Below are 21050 nucleotides of genomic sequence, written 5' to 3' on the forward strand. Positions count from 1 at the left end.
TAAGTGCAGTCTGTTGGACACTGCTAAGGAGAGACAGTGGGTCAAATTTCACACCCAAACTGTGTGTGTGTGTGTGTGTCTGCAAAAGATGAATGGACAAATAGTGTTTATAGTTTGTTGTGCTAGTTTATACAAAAATACCAACTACTTTTAAACTTATTTTTAGAGCATGGTTAAAAAACACTACACTTCTGCAATACAATGTGCAAATGTGTAAAAACACTGAAAACCTGAGTAAGTTGATATGTAATGCAATAATGAGCAAAACCAAAGGAAGAAGTTCTTCTGGGAGCAGACGTTTTCTTTGCAGCCTCCATGCAGCAGTAAATCAAAGACAGCACAGCAGCTGAATTATTGTGGAAGATAATCAGCAAAGTATCAACACCTGAGTCATCACATCTCCTCCTGTTCTTCACTGTCCATGATCAAGGCTTTGCATTTAGGACCAATCCCACACTGTAATAACTGTGGAAAACAGGAAACAGCACAGAAATTCCAGAGGGACATAATGTTTGTGATGGTAATGACTGTGTTAGATACAGCTGGATGGCTGCATCCATAACCAGAATTATTTCTCAGGCATGTGCCGATGACAGTGTTGGTGCTCAGAATATGTTTACATTTATTAATCTTTGTTACAATAAGCAAAAATAAGAATGGGCACATACAAAGCCTACACACTCGGTCTGATGTGTTTCTCATGGTTTTTACAAAATGTTGAATGTTTGATGTAAACCAATGCACAAGAGGAATCAACACAATTGACACTTCATGAGCTTCCTGAAGCCAACAGATTTTGGGATGATAATGAAACAAATTGCCCTACACTCTGGCTCAAAGTGCACAACACCAATTTACCAGATAACTCAAAATACACAGTTAATTTAGAAGTCAATGCATTATTTTCAGCACTTTTATTTATTTATAGAGGGCCTGGTGTCGAGTAAGCTGGTTCTGTAGTGCTTTGGAAATGATCATTACTGATGAATAATGAAGCAATAATGCGTTGAACATTCTATGCACATTAAAAAACATTGGCAATATGGATATTTTATTATTGGCACCAGATAAGTAGGATTCAGCAGATCCCCCTTCTGTTTTTTAAAGCGATTTCCAAACAATGCAATAAAATAATGTATGGATTATGTTTCCTGTGATTTAATGAAAGGAAGTTTTTGTTACTCAGATCCCCCAAGGGCTCGTTGGTCTTTGTTGTTGCATCATAGTGAGCAGCTGGCACCAAATGGCCTGTGTGTGTGTGTGTGTGTGTGTGTGTGTGAGAGAGAGACACATTGAAAGATTCCAGGAAACAGGAAACCGGCGGGAAAATTACAGCAGCGGGGGGGGGGCAGCTTTTTGTCAAAATATAATCCAGTGGATGCTCACCACCATCGCCCCTAATTCATTTCAGTTTATTTGTAGATCACTAAAAAATTATCTCAAAGCACTTTACATAGAAACCCAACAAATCCCATGAGCAACCATGTTTTTCCAGAAAACAGAAAACAGCTGTTGCTGAACTGATGTGGGAAGTTGGGAATGAAATGGTGCTGTGTGTGTGTGTGTGTGTGTGTGTGTGTGTTTATTTAATTTAAGTAAAGGGCACAACATCCATCCATTATCTACCCGCTTATTCCTTAACCAAGGTCACGAAGATCTGCTGGAGCCCAAAGGGCACAACAATCACATCAGTAATTTATTTTGTCTCTTTGTAGCTTCTTTTGGGCTCAGTGAAAGACAAACATTTGTACTTTAAAGCATCACTGAGCAAGTTTAATCCCAAAATACAATAAGTGATGCACATTTATCATATTCTTAGCTTTCATATCACCTGCCTGTTTTGTACAAAAATTACAAATTCTAATTTATCGTGCCTAAATTTGCTTTCTAATCATTCTGAGATGAAACCCAAAGAGCACTGCTTTAGCAGAAACATGTCGCTTCCCACAGTCAGTGTCATCCTCTCCACCTGTTCTTACAGCACAGCAGATATTTTCTCCAAATCCAGAAAACTGCAGTAGCGCATGATTGAGAAAAGAGAGGAGACTGATTGGAGTCAGAATTATTTCAGTTTAGAGTATGTTTTTGCAAAACTGCAAAATTAGAAGAGAGGAAGTTGGCATGATGGATGGAACCAGGCCAAACACAAAGTGAGATATCCTCCTCCTGCAGTTTGTTCTGACACGGTTGTTTATACGACTTCATCAGAGTCAGGGTCCTGCACAGTGATTTATCCACCTCTGTATAACAGTCGCCAACACCCTGGGGTCACCATACATCTTTCAGCTTGAAAAACACATTCATTTCTCAGGTTTAGTAACCATTAATCTCTATAGCTTTTCACTTTAATCGACCCTTTAAACTGTTTTACTCCTATCAGCGTTGGAAATATTTCCTGGCACCTTAAAAAAGGACCCATAAATCACCTCTTTAAAGCAGATACTGTAGAGTTGCTGAGGTCCTGTGTGCTTTGTTGGCACCAACAGTGTACTGTTAGTGTGGAAGGTTTGATTTCCTGGCTACAGGAGCACACAACCCACTGTTCCCCAGCACAGACTGACGATACAGGGCTGTTACAAAAACACAGCCCCTTTCTCATTTCTTGGTCAATTAGCATCAGTCAAGACTGGAGAACTATAGCAAAGATGTATTAATTATGTTTTTATAAAAGGCAAACAATCACACCTGGAACTTGCCTTCATCTTTATAATTAGTGGTGGGAAAAAAATCAACTCATTTACCGAAGTAAAAATACTACAGTTCAAATTCTACTGAAGTAGTCTAAGTATTATCAGTAAAATGTACCTCAAATCTATCATATCAGAAGTACAAGTATGAATTATAGAGGAAAAAAAGTGTATTTCAATGATAATACAATGATAATATCTGATGTTACTGGATAAATATACCTGCTGCATTAATGAACTTTATTGCAGTAGCTTTTTAAGTTGTGACCAGTTTGAAGTACTTTATAAAGTGTGGGTAACTTCATCTGCAACAGAGCATCATCTTCTACAAGATCTCACATGTTTGAAATTTTCACTGGACAGGAAGGGGATGGAAAACTGTCATTGGAAAAGTAACTGCAGCTGTCAGACACATGGAGTGTAGTAAAAATACAAGATCTGTCTCTGGACACATGGAGTGTAGTAAAAATACAAGATCTGTCTCTGGACACATGGAGTGCAGTAAAAGTACAAGATCTGTCTCTGGACACATGGAGTGCAGTAAAAGTACAATATCTGTCTCTGGACACATGTAGTGTAGTAAAAGTACAATATCTGTCTCTGGGCACATGGAGTGCAGTAAAAGTACAATATCTGTGTCTGGACACATGGAGTGTAGTAAAACTACAACATTTACTCTGGACACATGAAATGAAGTAAAAAGTACAATATCTGCCTCTGGGATGTAGCGGAGTAGAAGTAGAAAGCTGCTGAAAATGCAAATACCGCAGTAAAGTACTACAGATTGGTACTTAAGTACAGTACTTGAATAAATGTTCTTCAAGACTTTCTACGACTATGGATGGCCTTTGTGTAAGTGCTATTCCATACGAAGGGTTCCAATATACACAAAGTGGCAGAACTAATGCAGTGGACATGTGATGGCAATGAGCCTCATTCTGTTGGAAAAGAAAGAAAGAACATAAAGTAAGAGAGGAAAAAGAGGACAAATAAAATAATCAAGATAGCAGAGCGGGGGCAAACGCAAACAGGACACTTGACAACCATTTGGAGCCACTCTGAAATGGAAATGACCTGAATGAGCCAGCATCCATGACAATGGACCTGCTGGTTTTTGGAAAAACATGTTGCTGTTCCCACCACCCAAACTCGGTGCACCGGACATTTGAATACCTTAGAAAGCTACATCCCTCTGCATAATGACACAGCTATGAGTTAGTCACTTTTGGCAGCTGCAAAATTGTGTTGTACTGGACGCAAATGCTTTGAAAAACCACCAGATGTTTGTTTGGAGTTGGACGGAGATGAAGCTGATGAGTCTAACTTCTTTATCTTCATGCTCCTCTGCTCCAGAAGAAGGAAAGAAGTTGATTTTCCCATAAACAATGAGAACTCACAGTTAGGGAACAGTCAGGTCTTGGTTGTTCTTTAAACTCCCTCAAGTTGGATCGCTGGTTTTATGTTGTGAGTTGTTCAAACACAGTGACGCAGGGGTAACACAGGGAGGACAGTTAGGTCAGAACCTGTGTGCTGGGATTGTCCGAGATGCTTCACTGTGGTGTGTATGGGAACATATGGAGATGCTTCTGGACAATGGAGCTCTTGTCATACTGGAGCAAAGAGGCCGAGATGGGGGGGGGGGCGACCATGCTGGGGTATGTGTTCCTGTGAATGTGTGTGAGAGAGATTGTACGTGTGTGGTGGTTTAGAAATTTTGTTGTGAGAAACTAGAGAGAAGGCTGTAGCATATTAACTATATTATATATGTTTGGTCACAGTGAAACTAGGGTCTTTTCTGTTTGAATAATATTTGTATTTCTCTTCATTTCCCTCTTTGCCATTTTGTCTTTGTAAACAAACAAAGCAAACAAAACAAATTTATTTGAGGAAATTCCGCTCATTCTGATCTTTATTATTATGAGTATAATATATTATATTATGAGTGTATTATGAGTTAAGTGTAGTAGTTGCTGTGACATTACCATCCAAACGATATAATTCAAACCATAAAAATTTACCCAACACTTAACGGCCTGTAGCAGTCTCTATAAACCCGCCCCTCCCTTGTCTACACCCAAACCACTGCTAACTGACGCAGCCACTTCAACCAGTGCCATTTCTCAGCCAAGCTAAATTGTTATGTTGACTGTGGCTGTTAGGCCCTAAATATGATCAGATAAATATGATCAAACCTGATCAGAACTGTATTAGAAAATGGCTCTTATGAGGGTAATAATAATAGGGTGATGGATCCTCCAGGTGTTGAAGTGTTTAAGAAAATTTGAACATTTTTGACTCACGTCTTAACTGGACTAAAGGATTTTCTCTATATGCAATGTAGCCCAAGGCAGGACGGCAATTTGCTATTAAATCATTTATCATAGTTTTAATTAGTGGAATAAATGCAAAAAACTTCCAAAGGCAACATTTTTTGTTTCACAAAGAAAATGAACCAAAAACACAGACCTTCCCTGGTGCCATACAGGACTACACTGTGACAGTTTCCCAAAACTGTAACTGTAATTGATCTGATGGAGCTTCCTCACATTAGCTGGAGTTTTACCATCAGTGACCAAGTGGTGCTCATGAGGAATTTGTTTGGTTTAGTTTTGAATGAAATTGAATCGAATTTGATTGAACTGAATTGAATTGAATTGAACTGAACTGAATTTACAGCAAAGGCTTGGTCATATTTTACTTTGTTTTCAGCGTCTCAGTCCAGATATTAACAGATTTGCAATGTTGTTCATTTTAAAAATAATTTTATTTAGACACAGTTCCTTTGACTCTTTTATAAACATTAAGGCCTTTTGTATTGAGGATTCACTAATGTAAAAAATTTACATTTTGAACTATTCACAGCCTGAGTACTACAGTAACCACCCTTACCAGAAAACACCTCAGCTGGATGCAGGAATCACACAGTGGGAGTGAAGAGCATTATCTGCCTCAACACACACACATACACACTACAGCCACAGACAGTTGTGCTGGTTATGTAAGAACAGATTCAGTTTCTTTTTGTCACTAAGAAAGTCAGACCACAACAACACAGAGAGAGCATGAAAGGTAACTGATTAATTCACTTCATCAGCCTGAAAAGTACACAAATGCAGAGCGAAGGGGGGGTGATAGACAAATTTGCCTTCTTGTTCATAAATTACTCAAGTAATACAGAGAGAAAAAAAGTAAGTAGAGAGTAGCGTAGGTGAATACAGTATGAGTGAATACAGTATAAAAGGAAAGAGGTAGAAAACATAACGACAATCAGTCTGTTACCAAACCAACCAACCACAGAGAGGAAACCACACTGGATTACGGTTATTTAACTCTGAACACACACACACAGTAACGAATCAGTAAGCAGTTCTGATAAGTGTCTGTTGCATGTTTTACAGTTTGTTTTGCAGCAGAAATAATTGCATTTCTTCTGACCTTGCACTGTGGAAGCCAAATGTGTGGCTGTTTACATAATGTGCATATATGTGCTATATAATTTCATTTCAATTGTCTAAATAGAGCTATTCTTCTCCTAAGTGCCAAAACAGAAGCCGTTTGACAAAAAGCACTTTCAGACTAAACAATTCTAGGAACTATACCACTGAGAAATGGACATGAAAACTACAGACCTTTGAGCCTTTTTCCTGATTGCATTCACTTGCCATAGCAATGTCACTTCTGTTCAACATTCAACAACTTTGGTGAAAATTTTCATGTTTTGCTTTGATCAATCAAGATCTCTCTGAATTTTCTCTGTCGCTTAGGCAGCACAGACATCGGTGTCAGAGTTTTTTCTTCCCATGTTAAACTTTTGTTCATGTTACTAAGATTAACTTTTAAAAATGCCAGTTGCCAGTGCTGCACAGGCTAAGTTGGTGTTTGGTAACTTAGCATAAGCATAAGTACCTCATGGTTCATATTATACTGAAAAAGACCTAGGAGACAAAAAAGTCCCCAAAAACTGTGCTATAAGAACCATTATAGTTCTCAGTTCCTGCAGTGCAGACAGACAAGGGGAACTTGCTCCAAAGGTTCTAAGAATTAGGAAGATTTCTCTGGTCCAAAAGCAGCTATAAAGGGAGGACATTTCAGTTTCTGTCTCATTGTCCATGTGACTTGGAGAGCAGAGCAGATTTATGCCTTTCTATTTATATTTGACTATTCAGTGTGACGACTGGGGTTAGAACCCTCTATGTCTGTACAGGTCTGATCTGTTATTGACAGTGGACAGTCCACATAGCAGACACTGAGGATGAGGATGTTTATTTAAGAACATGACATGACCAACTTTCTTCATTCAGTAAACAATCAACACTTCTGTTCATTCATCTCTTTGATCCTGAGTATTTTTGTGGAACCCACGTTAGGAGAGAAACCATGAAACCAGAAGCAGTCTTTGTTTTGTGATGTGAAAGACGTAACACTGGGCTGACAGCACTCATCCATCCTGCTAGGTTTGAACCATCTTTACTGACCTGAATTTGCATTTCAATATAACAGCATACCATGATGATGAAAACATAGCTGCTTTACCCACATGTCCAGACTTGTTCTTAGCTAAGCCAGGCCATAAAAATCAAATACAGACCTGAAACAAGAGTGAAATTTTAATCCAGTCAGAAAACAATTATGATTTAAAATTTGTAGCTCGGATACAGCAACAACAAAGGATCTTTTGCTAGTTAATAACAACAACAGGCTTCATATGAGCCTGGGATTTTTTCCCTCATTGCGTTTTAATGGAATTTTGTTGTTCCAGAGAATCTGCATCATCTTTAGTTCAACCAATACCATCATTTCTGCCCCCAAAATATGTGAGAAATGGTCAAGAAATAAAAGTGCTCATTAAACTGGGTGGGGTAAACAATGACCCACTCACCCATTTACTCTTCATTTCACCTGTGGGCATTTTGGTTCATCCAATCAACATGACTCTGGAGCAGACATACATGTGTGAAAGACACAAATTGTTTTGTTTTAGTCTTAATGTGAACAGAAACACTGATGTCAGTCTGTGTCAGCAGCTGGACAACCAGCACATCTGTATGGATATACACATTTATTTGTAATTCAAATCATGTCATATTTATTGACAATATATGCTCTCAATATCCCAGACTGGCCATTGTTTAAGTAGAAGTAGATATAAGGTTTTGCATCACTAGAAACTCAATAGATTGCACTATATTAAGCCTGCACAGACTCTTAAAGCATCAAAATCAGTTAAAAAGCAAAGTTAGTTATTTTTCAAGTTATTGCGGAAGTCTGTGTCTCCAATATATTTGTACACTTTTAACAAACTTTGCTGCATTTGCAGCTGCACTAATGACCATAAATGTGTGGTATTTGCAGCACAGGTCACTATGTCTTTAGCTGCATCGTTCTCCAACTAAGCACAGGGATGGCCTGTTAAAAACAGAAGAATGCATCTTTAAGGATTTGGTAATGAATAGGTTGAAAAGTAGCTTCACTGAGCTCCTCCTTTCTGTGCCCACCCTGCCCCCCAGCACACCCTTGCAATGCAGAACCCCTACACCCCCCACCACCACCACCACCAACACACACACACACACACATTAGCACACATTCTCCTCTGAAGAGCTCAGGCTGGGGGTGGGTGGGTTTCCCCAAGTATTTAAGCAGATTCCAGCAGATGGGCAAAGAACTTTGCTTCAGCAGTCACGTTCTTCTTTTCTGTGTCCTTCACAACTGGACCTGACTGCTTCAGTTCTCTGCCTTTGCCTTCTGAAAAATTACTTTCAACTCGTGGAACAAGTAATATCTCTATGCCTGACCATCACAGGCCAAACTGAACTTGTTTCATCCAGACCTCTAAAGGGTTTCTCTGTATTTTCAGCTCCACAAAGACTTTGCTTTGTTCATCTCTCCTCTTCCTCTTCGGGCCCAGAAACTTTTCGAACTCCCCAGCCTTCTTCCACCGTGGGATCATACATCCAGCTCCTTCACTCACTGAGGATGGTGGAGCCAACTATGGCCTCCGATTTTTTAGCACCTTTCCTTGAACTGGATGAGTTCGGCAAGGTGAGAGCAGCCAGTGAGAATTTAACACTTTTATACATATCTACCAACATATCTGAACTTATGATTTATTTGCAAATAAACTTTTTATTGGCTGTATCATAAATTAAGTTAAGGACTCTGTAATGATGCTGTAATTCCTTTGTCAGAAAACAAAGAGATAGCTAGATTCTAATTTATACATTTCATCTTTACTGCAGCTTTTGGATTGCAAGTCAAATGGTTGGTTTTTAACTTATTTTTTTAAACAATCTTAGTCTACTTTGTTAGAAAAGTTAAACTCTAGGATTAAAGTTTGATTTTGCTCAAAATGTGATGTGTTTGGACAAACTTTTTAATCAACCTTTTTTACATACAAAAGGAAAATGCTTGACACTATAAGTCAATTCTATTTTTAAAACAACTGGGTTTTAGTTTATTTTGACTTTGAGGAGTCCTATGCTTGTTTTCAATCAGATTCAGTATATCTTTTTTTTTTAATTTAAACTCATAGTTTTATTCCAACTGTTAGTGAACTTTCAAGTTGAAGTTCAGTCCAACCTCTTCGCAAATCCATGAGTACATTTTCCAGTCTCTTCTTATCAGCCCTGTTGTCATAGCTGCAGCTTTAAATCTCCTTTTAGTTCGACTTGGCCTTTCAGTCTTTCTCCAGTGCTCCAGGAATGCAGAAAGCTCATATCTATTATTCTCTCTTCTTTTGTGTGACAGAATTTCCATGGCCTGGAGGCAACAGATGGCTCGTCTACCAGCTCACAGCAGCTATGGCAGAACCGCAGTCACAGAGTCCTCGGCTTCCAGCGTCGCCATTCTCTCTGCCCTGTGACCCTCCCCAACTCCAAGTTCAACAGCAGCAGCAGCAGCTGTGAGGGGACTGAGTCATCAGCCTGCTGGGGGCTCAGTATGGCCTCCAACCAGCAGTGGAGCAGGGAGGGTCAGCTGCTCCACTCCTCACTCAGCCACATCCCTTTCAGAGTTGACCGCTCAGTCAGCATGATAGAGGGCAATGTCTGCAGCTTGGAAGGCAGAGAGGAGAAAATCTCCAATGTGTCCCCACCAGGGCTGCTCCCTCCACCAGGCTTCTGCATCAGCACAACATCTCTTTCGTCCACTGCTTCCTCGTCTGCCTCCAGACCCCCAGCCTCCTCACCTCACATCTCCACCCGCTACAAGACTGAACTTTGTCGCACCTACGAGGAAAGTGGGTCATGTAAGTATGGCGCCAAGTGCCAGTTTGCCCATGGCTTAGACGAGCTGAGAGGCCTCAGCAGGCACCCCAAGTACAAGACAGAGCCTTGCCGCACTTTCCACACAATAGGCTTCTGCCCATACGGCGCCCGCTGCCACTTCATCCACAATGCAGATGAGCTCCACCCTGGCCCCGCTGCCATCCCACCACAGAAACACAAGATGCGGCCTCCTCTGCTGCGACACAGCCTGAGCTTTGCAGGTTTCTCCTCCTCTCCACAGACTTCCCAACCAGTTGAGCAGTCACAACTGTCCTCCCTCCTCTTCACCCGGGCCTCCTCTGTCTCCCCTCCCCCATCCTCCACAGGGAGCCCAGAGCTCCTCTCCCCTCTCTTCCCCGAGCAAGGGGTACTGAAGCACTACCCCTACCCTTTCTCTGGCATCACTGACCTGGCAAACGACAGCAGTGATTCAGCACTGTGCTTCTATGCAGTGAACGATTCAGTCAGTGATAGGTGTCCAACCTCAGCCTTTCCCTCCAAAAGCTCAAGCCTCCCTTACCACCTCCCCGAGAAGCTGCCAGTGTCCCTGAGCAGTCTCCCTGGCCTTCAGCGCTGTTCCTCTGCTGACTCCCTCTGTGAAGAAGGCTACACTTCCTCCTGCTCCCTCAGTTCTTCCTCCAGCCGTACGGAATCACCAAGCTTTGAAGGCCGGCGCCTGCCCATCTTTAGCCGCCTGTCTGTTTCAGATGAGTAGGGAAAGGTTTTACCATAGGGCTGAATTTAACCAAGGACAGATGCTCTAAATGTTTTAACTCTGTGTGACCCATATCCAGCCTGTTGACATTTGTAATCTATCTGCATGAATTAATCTCACAGAAACTATATTATAAAAACTAGTAAATTTAAAACAAAGTTCAGATATAAGTCACAAAGAATTAAAGCATTAGGTTCTCAGTTCATCTCTAAATGCAGCCTGGTAAACGTACCTAATTTTGTGCATATTGCATTTCTTATCCAAGCAGTTGTACCACTGCTCCGTGTTCGTCCAATTTTAGCTTGACTCCTTTCTTTGCTTTTTGTTTATTGGTATTTTATAAGGTTGTTTTATGCTATTGTTACTGCTGTATACTGTTGTATACTCATTTTTAAAGAATCCTCAGAGGGTACTTCATTGAGCTTGGCATTCATCTTTATGTATTCCTGCCCAGTGAGGATCTGTGTGAGAAGTTCCTGTACCCATATTTAAGAAGGATTTTAAGATTGGTGCTGCTTGGCCTGTGTATGACTGGTGTGTTTTTAATACTGCAAAGATGCTTTTACAGATTTTATGTTAGTCCCTAAAAACAGTTAGTGTGACGCCAGACAGCATCACTTTTGAAGTGATGTTTACAGCTCTTCAGTTGTGTGTAATCAACCTATTGCATGAGTAAGATGGCAGAATAAGTGTTTTTTCTGACTAACTGAGTAATTGGTTATGACTGTGGTGTCTTGATTGTATTGGTCTGCCAACAAGGCACAAATTTAGGCAACTCTCTCTAGTTACCAAAGTTGGTGTTAGCATTCCCTTTGAATTACTAATACTGTTAACACTTAGCCCAACTTTTAGCCATGACAGGTTATTATGATTAATGCTATTATCACTTGACACTTCTAAGACTTATTTATTGTTTTTTGTATGATTTGTTGTTTTTGTTAAACTTTGCTTTGTGATTGTGTTTATGCATTTTAATAATGCCAGAGAAATTATGCTTTACTTATGCATTGATGTGTTCTGTCTGTTCGGTTTACACTGTCCAGTAGCTTTAAGAAGACTAGAAGAGAGGAGGAAGAAACACATTTTGGCATTCTGTATGTATGTTGCCTTACTGGCTAATCACCCTCAGAAATCAAGACACAGGTTTTCATGTCAGAAGCAGCTCGACATGTTTTTTTACTTCTGCTGTTGATGTGAGCACACAGTGAGTCTGCTCTCTTCTATGAGCCTCTGACTACAATAACCTTATTCCAGTTACTACTGTAAAAACAAAGAAAAACAGTGGTGAAAGAAAGGTTTACACATCCATGGCCTCAGTGTGACTCAGCAGTGGCAAATGAAAATGTCAGTACATTATGACCATCAGAGTGTTTATAGAACTGAAGTATTGTGGTCTTTTTGTGTGGAAATATCTACCAGGTATGCTGTCTTCTTCTCTTGTCATGTAAACACAGGTGAACATCTGAGCTTTGTGTGTAGTTGTTTAGTTATCAGAGCTGCCTTGATGTTTGTAGGTTCAACTCTGTTGCACGCTAGCTAGGTAACTGTGAGCGGCAGGTGAAATCAGTTCAGATTAAGTCAGGAAAGCTTGATCTTGTTTATTTTTGTCATGAAATCTTTTCAACCTGCCCAGACAAGTCTCAATTCTGCTGTAGCTTATTGTTAGTTTGTCTTGACAGTAATCTGTCTTTGTAACTTTTTTAACTTAAACTCTTATTTATTTTGTTTTTCAAAGCAAAACCTATATTATGTTTTTTGTTTCACATAATTTAAGTGCATTTATTGTTTACATTCCATGGGTTATATTGATATCCTGGTTCTTTATCTTAATATATTTGTCTTTATTTGAAAATAAAGGTCTTTAAAAAAATAACAGCTCAGCTTGTGTATGATTGTGTACGCATAAAAAATCAGAAATTATTTTACTAAATCAAGGATGGTTTGGAATTGTCCTCTATCTTAATGATAGAAAGGAATCATATTTTAGCAAAATGACAAGCAACTTAAATATAAATAAATAAAAAATAAAATCCAGCACTGTTATTCTCTTCTCCTAAATGAGCTAACCTCCCTCTTTTCATCTCCTCCCCCCTCACATGTATATTCCACCACTGAATGTCACTAACTTTGTGCTGTCTCTCTCCCATAGTTTGTGCTCTCTCCCTCTCTCTCTGTTCTCTCTCTCTCTCTGTACCTTCTGCAGGTTTCCCTGGTCCTGGAGCTGTATATTGTTGATATGCAGTTACTGGCCCCACCAATTTGCAGTGTCTATTGGTTGTTTAATGTTGCTGTTCTTTTCTCTCTCCTCTATCCACTGGTCGAGGCAGATGGCTGCCCAAACTGAGCCCAGTTCTGCTGGAAGTTTTTTCCATTAAAGGAAGTTTTTCCTCTTCACTGTCACCAAGTGCTTGCTCATAAGGGATTTGTTGGGTTTTTTTTTGTAAAGTGCCTTGAGATGACTGTATTGTGATTTGGCGCTATACAAATAAAACTGAATTGAATTAAATAAACAACTCATTCTGATCCACATAGGTCACACATTGTCTCTTTTCTTTTTTTTTTTCTTCTTTTCTTAAATCTTTTTTTCAGCCCAGCTTTTTGTATGATCATGTCTCCACACAGGAGAAAATGAAAAGCAGTGCTATTCGTGGTTTCTTCAGAAAAAATAGTTTTGCCAAAATCTGCATGTTTTGTATCATGGAAAGAATATCCAGAATTTAACCAAGTGCACAAACATTAATGATGTAAAATAAAATGCTTTCTCTTTTTCGTATTAACTGCTCTCAGTGGTAAGTTTCTTTACTAGACTATAAGTAGCAACTGTGATAAACAGCGTCAATGTCCAGTATTTGTTTTATTGCTCCTGTGAGCTACAGGAGTCAGATTCCTTAGAATGGCAGTAAAAGTAGGGCTGCCAAAAGTGATATATAGATAGATTGTGCAGGAAACCTTAGTAGTTAACACAATGGGACAACACAAATGTTCATGTTAGGAAAAGCATCACTTTAAAATATTGTTGCTTCTGGGGCCTTTTGCTCATTTGTATCTCACTCACACAAAAGGAACAAAGATTAACTTTCTGTTTAGGGAATCTCACAGCCCTCTCCTCTATCTCTATGTCCTCTATGTGTGTGTGTGTGTGTGTGTGTGTGTGTGTGTGTGTGTGTGTGTGTGTGTGTGTGTGTGTGCATGTGAGTGTGTGTGTGTGTATGTGTGTGTTAGGAGGAGTGGGTTTTGTTGCAACTGGCCTGAACTAATTTTGAGTAAATGACACAGGAGAATGTTTGGGCAACAGATGCTTGAACAAAGACTCCCCAGCACACAATGACACACAGAGATACTTGTGACTGATTTCCATCTATTCATACAAAGTGGAGCAGAAGTTGAGATCCTCCCCAGTGTGTGTGTGTGTGTGTGTGTGTGTGCGTGTAAACTACTCCATTACAACAAAATTTCATTTTATATATATATTTATACAGGGTCTAGTCTTTTACCTGAAAACAAAATGTAGGTGTTTGGAGTAATGCTATAACAGATGTCATTATAGATTGCACATTTTGACTAAATAAGGTTATCTTTTTTTCATATTATATATTCTGTATTTTATTATGTTTTTCTTTATTGTATATTTGTTATTTGTTGTATAAGAGACAGTAAAGATTTGTGTGTGTGTGTGTGTGTGTGTGTTTGTGATGATATTTGGGCAGGCTGAGGATTTCCGTGTAGTGAATGAATGTGTGAATGAATGAATACCATTCAATGCCGCTGATTGTGTCTGTGTGTGTCTGTGTGTGTCTCAAAAGGCCAAGGGCCATCCCTGTGCAGCCCCCCCCCCCAATTCCTTGCTGGTCATGCAGACCCTTTGTGTTTCTGTGCTTTCCCTTTTCAGTCTAACATCTGTATGCTAATGTCTCTCACTGGGAAAGAACTCGATTCAGCCTGAGAGAGGGTGAGGGGCAGCTTTCCTCTGAATGGTTGTGTGTGTGTATGTGTGTGTGTGGAGGTACTGCTCTAGATTCTAGATTCAGACACTACATAAGAAGTGTGTTGAAGTAGAAACTCAAATCATTACGTTACACAATCCACATGAGCCTCCAACAGCTGGTCTGCTGCCTCATCCAAACGCACAATGTTTAGAGTCATACACACTGCAAACATGAACAAACTAAAGGTGGGAAGTGTGTTAATCTAGGTGTACACCTGGACATTAAGTTGGACTGGACTGGTCACTGAACACAGACGTTCCATATAAAAAATGGTATAGTCAACTTTTCCTCCTAAGGTGCCTCAGATCCTTAGACATCTTCAGGAAGATGCTGCACATATTTTACCAAACTATGGCAGCCAGTGTGCTGTTTTATGCTGCAGTCTGTATGTGCTGTCAAGGCACCTAGACTGCAGCATAAAACAACTCCCTCTGCAGGTGCATTGACAGCACAACAGGTTTCAGGAAGTAAAACCCGATAAATCAGCCACCTTTATCATTATATTTATTCAATTCAAAATCAGTTAAACACTTACCAGTATACCAGTTAGTGGTTTTGAAAAGTAGAATTTAAAGTAGGGCATTTAGTATATAGTTTGAAAAAAATCATTTTAAATGCATTGTATAAAATGTTGTATAAATATAATACAATTCGTCACGTTAGTTAAAGGCAGTGGAACAATAACAGTGAGCATTACACTTGTTATATCATAACAAACTATTGCTGGTACAAACATAAATATTAATTAAAGCTAACATAATAACACATTCACAACAACATCTTTGTGGTTAGTTTGGACCAAGAGAGTATTTTTTATTTATTCATTTTTTCCACAGCCCATCAGTGACTCGATCCACTGCGATCAGAAAAAACTACAGTTCCCAACGGCAGCTAAAACGATTACGTAAACGGACGTTAGAAGTTTTACTATAAAACCATTTCCGCTTACGGTCCCGGTCCTTTCCTGTCTACGGCCCGTTGGAAGATGGCGGTGCAGATCTCCAAGAAGAGGAAGGTTAGTGCAGTTTTTCCGCGTTTTTTTCACACAGGCAGCATCTTGTGTAAAAATGGGGTCCTGTCGGTGCGGATGCAAGTGCTTTGTGTTCGGCCAGGTGTTAATCTGTCTCGTTGGAGTTCGGTCCGCAGAGGATTAATCCAGATGCTGCCTGAGCTGCGTCCTCCTCATTTGGCTAACATGTCTTTTCCAGCCCGGGACCCGCACACACGACCCACAGTCAGACATGTTTCCCCAACGATAAACAGTTTTATAACAGCTGCCGAGCCTCGGACGTCTCTGCCTGTCCCCGCTCCCCTGAGTCCGTGGCCCCTAACACGGCTCAGTTTGGCCCAGTTCGGCTCAGACCGAGAGAAATCTATGCTATGCTAGCTGTTAGCTGCCCCAGGAAATATTTCGAAACGTGATTATAAACGTTTTTATTTGTGGCTGCTGACGTTAGATAGACGCATCTGCAGCTGTGTGGCTGGAGCCTTTTGGTTAGTGCTGGAAACAGACGGGTCAGATAACACGAGTCACTGATGTTAGAACTTGTGTGGGAGTCACTGGGCTCTGCTTATTTTGGAGATCACAAGTCAACAGTTTTTTCTCGTGGCTTATATTCTGAGTTTTCCAAATTGTGCAGTGAAATATAAAAATATTGCAGCCGTGATTGCGTCCCCTGACAGGGTGGTGACAGACTGATTTCTGTTTTTACAGTGTTTGTGCTAATGCTTTTTTCTTTCAACATCTCCACTTTCCTGGTATTGTCATGTTTTTTTGTCTGGGTGATACTCAGATGTGCAAACATTAATCTGACACTGTCCTCAGTTCGTCTCAGACGGTATCTTCAAGGCCGAGCTAAACGAGTTCCTGACTCGTGAACTTGCTGAGGACGGCTACTCCGGTGTAGAAGTGCGTGTGACTCCAACCAGGACTGAGATCATCATCCTGGCCACAAGGTGGGGGTCCAGGCTTGAGGTCGCTGTGACTTTTGGCTCTAGGAGACAGTGAAAGTCAAATGTGCTAAATCATTCCATGTTTGCATTCTGAAATTCTTACTAAAGTAGATTTGATATAATCTTTTAATATAAACTGATGTGAATTTGTTTCAGCAGATGAACACACCTATCTGCAAGTATTTCAGGTTTGGCCTGGTCATAATATTCAGCACCAATTTGTTTCTTTGTTATTTTAGCTATTATAATTGCAGCCTGTCTCACATACATAAGCTCAGCTTCCAGCATGTAATTATGACTGGCAAACTTAATTTTATATATTTGCCCAGGAACTTTCCAGTGTAAGAGGACCGGAAAACAAACGTGGATGCCTCACGCTGGCCACAGTTCAGGTTTAGACAGATTTAACAGAAATGCCACTGTTGTCAGTGAAGCACATTTTAAATGTCACACAACCAGCTGTGATCATGCAGATCTCTTGACCACTGTTTAACATGGGATTCCCCCTCTACTATTCATTTCATCTGACTTAAACAATGCATTAGGAAAAAACGAGCCTGCAGCATGACAAGATTTCCCTGGGTGCTGTGGATGGCTGTATTTTTCCCTGGAATCCAGTGTAACCATGGGTGTCTTTGTCTTTAGGACCCAGAATGTTCTGGGAGAGAAGGGCCGTCGGATCAGAGAGCTGACTGCTGTGGTGCAGAAGAGGTTTGGCTTCCCTGAGGGCAGTGTGGAGGTGAGGAAACCAGGATGGATTACATGAAGCGAACGTAAATGCGAAAGATAATAATCTGAGTTGTAATTCACACGTACAACGTGAAGCATAACACTTTATAATGCATATTAAAAAACTGTATTTAGATATTAAGAATTTATCCTAAGAATGAAATGAATGCAGCTACAGGTTTTTAACATTGACTTTCTCCCTTCAGTGATGATACGATGACGAGACAGAATAAGACTCGATCTGGGTCTGGAGGTCACTTGTTCAGTTCCACGTTCTGTGGTTCTGTTCTGGTTCCTCAGATCAGGGGGTCCTTTCAATATGAAGACACAGAGGCATTTGTCTGAGAGGGGTCAAAGCAATAGAAGTGTAATAAATATCCATAAAACAGTACTGAATGAAATAAACACATCAATGCAGTTCACAGCTGTTTCTAAAATACAAGATCCATGTGTAGTCTGGGAAAGGGCCAATGCATCAGATTCAATGGAAACACACTCACCACTGGGTCTAAGAACCATTTTGAGCGCAACCTGCAGTTTGACACTTATGGTGTGCAGTTTAACTGAACTGTTTCCTTTCTGTTAGCTCTATGCTGAGAAAGTTGCCACTCGTGGTCTGTGTGCCATCGCTCAGGCAGAGTCTCTGCGCTACAAGCTGCTGGGAGGCCTGGCTGTGCGTAGGTAAGCAGGCATCACATTAAACACATATACCTTTATCTGGACTTTGAAATTAATATTTATAGAAGATCGCATGGTGCTGTCTGTTAACCCTCTGGGGTCTAAGGGGGTTTTGGGGCCCTGGACAAATTTTGGCAAGCCCTGACATTTGTGCTTTTTTCAGTGTCTTTTAAACATTAATGGCTAAAGTCTGATAACACTGTAATCAGCACAAAACGGGCTATAATAATATGTGAGCAGTGAGTTTATACATGATTGTGTTTTTCAGAAAACAGTGTTGGTTAGTGAAAAACTACAATTTTTTAGTCACTGAAATAAGACCATAAAACACATACAGAACATTGGTTCACAAGACTTTGGTGATGCAGGTGGAAATTGATGGTGAAGGCAACAAGAAGCAGGTTCAGGAGCAACTCCATAATCAGCTGGTTCAAGTGAAGGTTGTTCTAATTTTTCACTATTATGAACTTGGTTTCTAATATGTAAAAAAAAAAAAAAGCATATCAGTCCACAATTTGAGAAGGTTGTAGATGGTAGACACAACAATGAAAACTTTATTAAAAAAAATATATACACTACTCAAAAAGTTATATATGTATGTATATATTTGACTTTCAGGTGAAATTCATGGAAAATGTAAAAAGTTCATACTACAGTGATATTATATCATGAAAGTAGGGCATTTAAGTAGAAGTATGCAATGGTAATTTCTTCATCTCAAACAATTTATTGAAACAAAAGCTAACAACATTGGTGGGTATACCACAACAAAAAATTTCAATGTCTCAATAACTTGTCAATTGTTAGGTGTCGTCTTGGTCTCATGATGTCAAAATGTGAACAGCATGATGAAGAGGACTGTTTAAATACGAACTGTCATTGAACCAGAATATTTAGTGGTCAATGGTCATGGATCAGACACTTGTGATTTTTGTGGTTAATCACCTTGTTAGAGAACACCATGTTATGCAATAAGTACTGAAACATTGAACAGTTGGACATGTGCATTCAAAAGTTTAGAGAAGGTCAAATTAAGTTCAGCTGTAAAGGTTATAGTGCATTTTAGGTGCATTCTGAAAAAGTCAAATATCCTTTTATAACTTTTTGTGAGTAGTGTATATATTTCACTGCTTCAAAATACCATGTACATGTGTCATGTTGCTGAAGAAGTGACTGACATTAGAAATATTCAAGGACTCATTGTGGTTCTGCTGGAGACTGGTCAGATCCATGTTCTGTGGCTCCTCAGAGCAGGGAGTCCATTCCAGCTGAAGGCATCTGCATCTGTGCATTTATCTGAGAAGGGATGAATCTGTCCAAACACCCTTACATGCTGAAAGTGAATGCTGAGAACGTCTTCGGGACAGTGAATCATTTTACAGTAGCTGCATTTTAAAGTGCAAAAGAAGCTAAGTTGGTCACTGTGCTTTGCCCCCCACCCCTCCCAGGGCATGCTATGGTGTGCTGAGGTTCATCATGGAGAGTGGTGCCAAGGGCTGTGAGGTTGTGGTTTCTGGCAAACTGAGGGGTCAGAGGGCCAAGTCCATGAAGTTTGTGGATGGCCTGATGATCCACAGTGGAGACCCCGTCAACTACTATGTCGACACAGCAGTTCGCCATGTCCTGCTAAGGCAGGGTCAGTACTCCTCCACACGGATGTATTTCTGTTATTGATTTTGGCTCCACACTTTCTTCGGTTTTACTTGGTGATGATACATATTTACTAATTTGCATCCTCAGGTGTGCTGGGCATCAAGGTGAAGATCATGCTTCCCTGGGACCCAAGTGGTAAGATTGGTCCCAAAAAGCCCCTGCCTGACCATGTCAGCATTGTGGAGCCCAAGGAGGAGACCCTGCCCACCACACCCATGTCTGAGCAGAAGGGGGCCAAGCCAGAGGTGCCAGCCATGCCCCAAGGAGCACCTGTGCCCACTGCATAAGGGGGTAGGAGACAGCAGCAGCCTGATTTATAAATAGGGAGGGCTTCAAGGTGATTTAACTGGATGTGTAAACCAGATGATATGACTGAGTCCTTAAATTTATCCATTGATAGCTAGACAGATGCCAGGGCCAGCCTCCAATACTGTTGGGTCAGGATCCACTGCATGTTAACGTGACGATTAGGTTCATTTACTACATTGATGGAAGTGGCGCTGGTTAGATATTATTGTCTGTACCGTAAACAGTAAGCAGGTGATGAAAAGAGGCCAGTTTTTGTCCCTTCAGTGATGATAAGATGACGAGTCAGAACAGGACTTTGTGGTTCTGGTGGCAACTGGTCCAGACCTACGTTCTGTGGTTCTGCTCCAGCTCCTCAGATCAAGGGGTCCTTTTCAATTGAAGACATTGAGGCATTTGTCTGAGAAGGGCTGAAGATATTCTCTTCTGTTTTAAAATCACAAAGGAAAAAGTGAAATCAGGTCCAGACTGATCACAAGTTACTTGAATATTTAGTATCTGAAGTTCCGAATAGCTTTAATGGCAACACTGTTTTATCAATATATCTGTGTCAAATCACTTTAGGCCAGAGATGGTCCTGAAATCTGAACCTATGCAGTGTCAGGATCTGGGCTCAGATCTACTGGAGTCCTTGTAACAGCTTTTTAATTGTGGTTTTTGTTTTTGTTTTTTTGTTTTTTTCAGGTTTGAATTGTTCCACCAGATGGAAGAAGACCCTGTTTTTTGAGTAAAAAAAATAAAATCTGGAAAATACACTTGGCATGTTGTGGTCACACTGATACACGTGGGAAAACTCAGTAAAGCAGGAAATTAAGAGTGAATTGACCTGCATGTTTAAAAACTCATTAACTACACCTGTATGGTGTCATCTGCAGTTTCACTGTCAAATTTACTGCCATTAGGAAGTTTTACTGGCTGATTAAATATCAGTGTAGTGTACATATCAGGTAGCGTTTAAAAGAAGATGTCCTTGTTTTATCTTTACTCTGAACGTTTTCAACGGTTTGCACAAAAACCTAATGTAGAATATCTTAATCTATTACATAACTTTTTTGTTTACACACTCGATCAAATGACT

General features: G+C 40.3%; 2 protein-coding genes and 2 non-coding genes across 5 annotated transcripts; all 4 read left to right on the forward strand.

Annotated features, from left to right (window-relative positions):
• Positions 1-5655: 5655 nt before the first annotated feature.
• LOC113135426 (mRNA decay activator protein ZFP36L1) lies at positions 5656-12438 on the forward strand. Its single transcript, XM_026315465.1, has 3 exons — positions 5656-5756; positions 8545-8729; positions 9435-12438. The coding sequence occupies exons 1-3, from the start codon at positions 5750-5752 to the stop codon at positions 10665-10667; spliced, it is 1425 nt and encodes a 474-aa protein (XP_026171250.1). The 5' UTR covers positions 5656-5749; the 3' UTR covers positions 10668-12438.
• Positions 12439-15587: 3149 nt separating this feature from the next.
• Positions 15588-20727, forward strand: rps3 (ribosomal protein S3). 2 transcript variants are annotated; one of them, XM_026298751.1, is made up of 7 exons: positions 15588-15668; positions 16479-16609; positions 17252-17345; positions 17922-18016; positions 19462-19649; positions 19754-19957; positions 20657-20727. In XM_026298751.1, the coding sequence occupies exons 1-6, from the start codon at positions 15639-15641 to the stop codon at positions 19951-19953; spliced, it is 738 nt and encodes a 245-aa protein (XP_026154536.1). In that variant the 5' UTR covers positions 15588-15638; the 3' UTR covers positions 19954-19957; positions 20657-20727. The 2 variants fall into 2 exon arrangements, 1 of the variants encoding a protein (XP_026154536.1); XR_003295151.1 differs by having other exon boundaries at positions 15603-15668; positions 19754-20003; positions 20657-20725.
• Positions 17536-17685, forward strand: LOC113125799 (small nucleolar RNA SNORD15). Its single transcript, XR_003295211.1, has one exon. It is a non-coding gene; the product is annotated as a small nucleolar RNA SNORD15 (small nucleolar RNA).
• Positions 20234-20381, forward strand: LOC113125798 (small nucleolar RNA SNORD15). Its single transcript, XR_003295210.1, has one exon. It is a non-coding gene; the product is annotated as a small nucleolar RNA SNORD15 (small nucleolar RNA).
• Positions 20728-21050: the final 323 nt, after the last annotated feature.

Source organism: Mastacembelus armatus, chromosome 13, assembly GCF_900324485.2.
Source record: "Mastacembelus armatus chromosome 13, fMasArm1.2, whole genome shotgun sequence".
NCBI lineage: Eukaryota > Metazoa > Chordata > Actinopteri > Synbranchiformes > Mastacembelidae > Mastacembelus > Mastacembelus armatus.

Coding starts and splice junctions, on each gene's coding strand:
- rps3 (XM_026298751.1), top strand. CDS start 15,639: ATGGCGGTGCAGATCTCCAAGAAGAGGAAG. Junction 15,669..16,478: donor AGATCTCCAAGAAGAGGAAG/GTTAGTGCAGTT, acceptor CACTGTCCTCAG/TTCGTCTCAGACGGTATCTT. Junction 18,017..19,461: donor GGAGGCCTGGCTGTGCGTAG/GTAAGCAGGCAT, acceptor CACCCCTCCCAG/GGCATGCTATGGTGTGCTGA.
- LOC113135426 (XM_026315465.1), top strand. Junction 8,730..9,434: donor AACTGGATGAGTTCGGCAAG/GTGAGAGCAGCC, acceptor TTTGTGTGACAG/AATTTCCATGGCCTGGAGGC.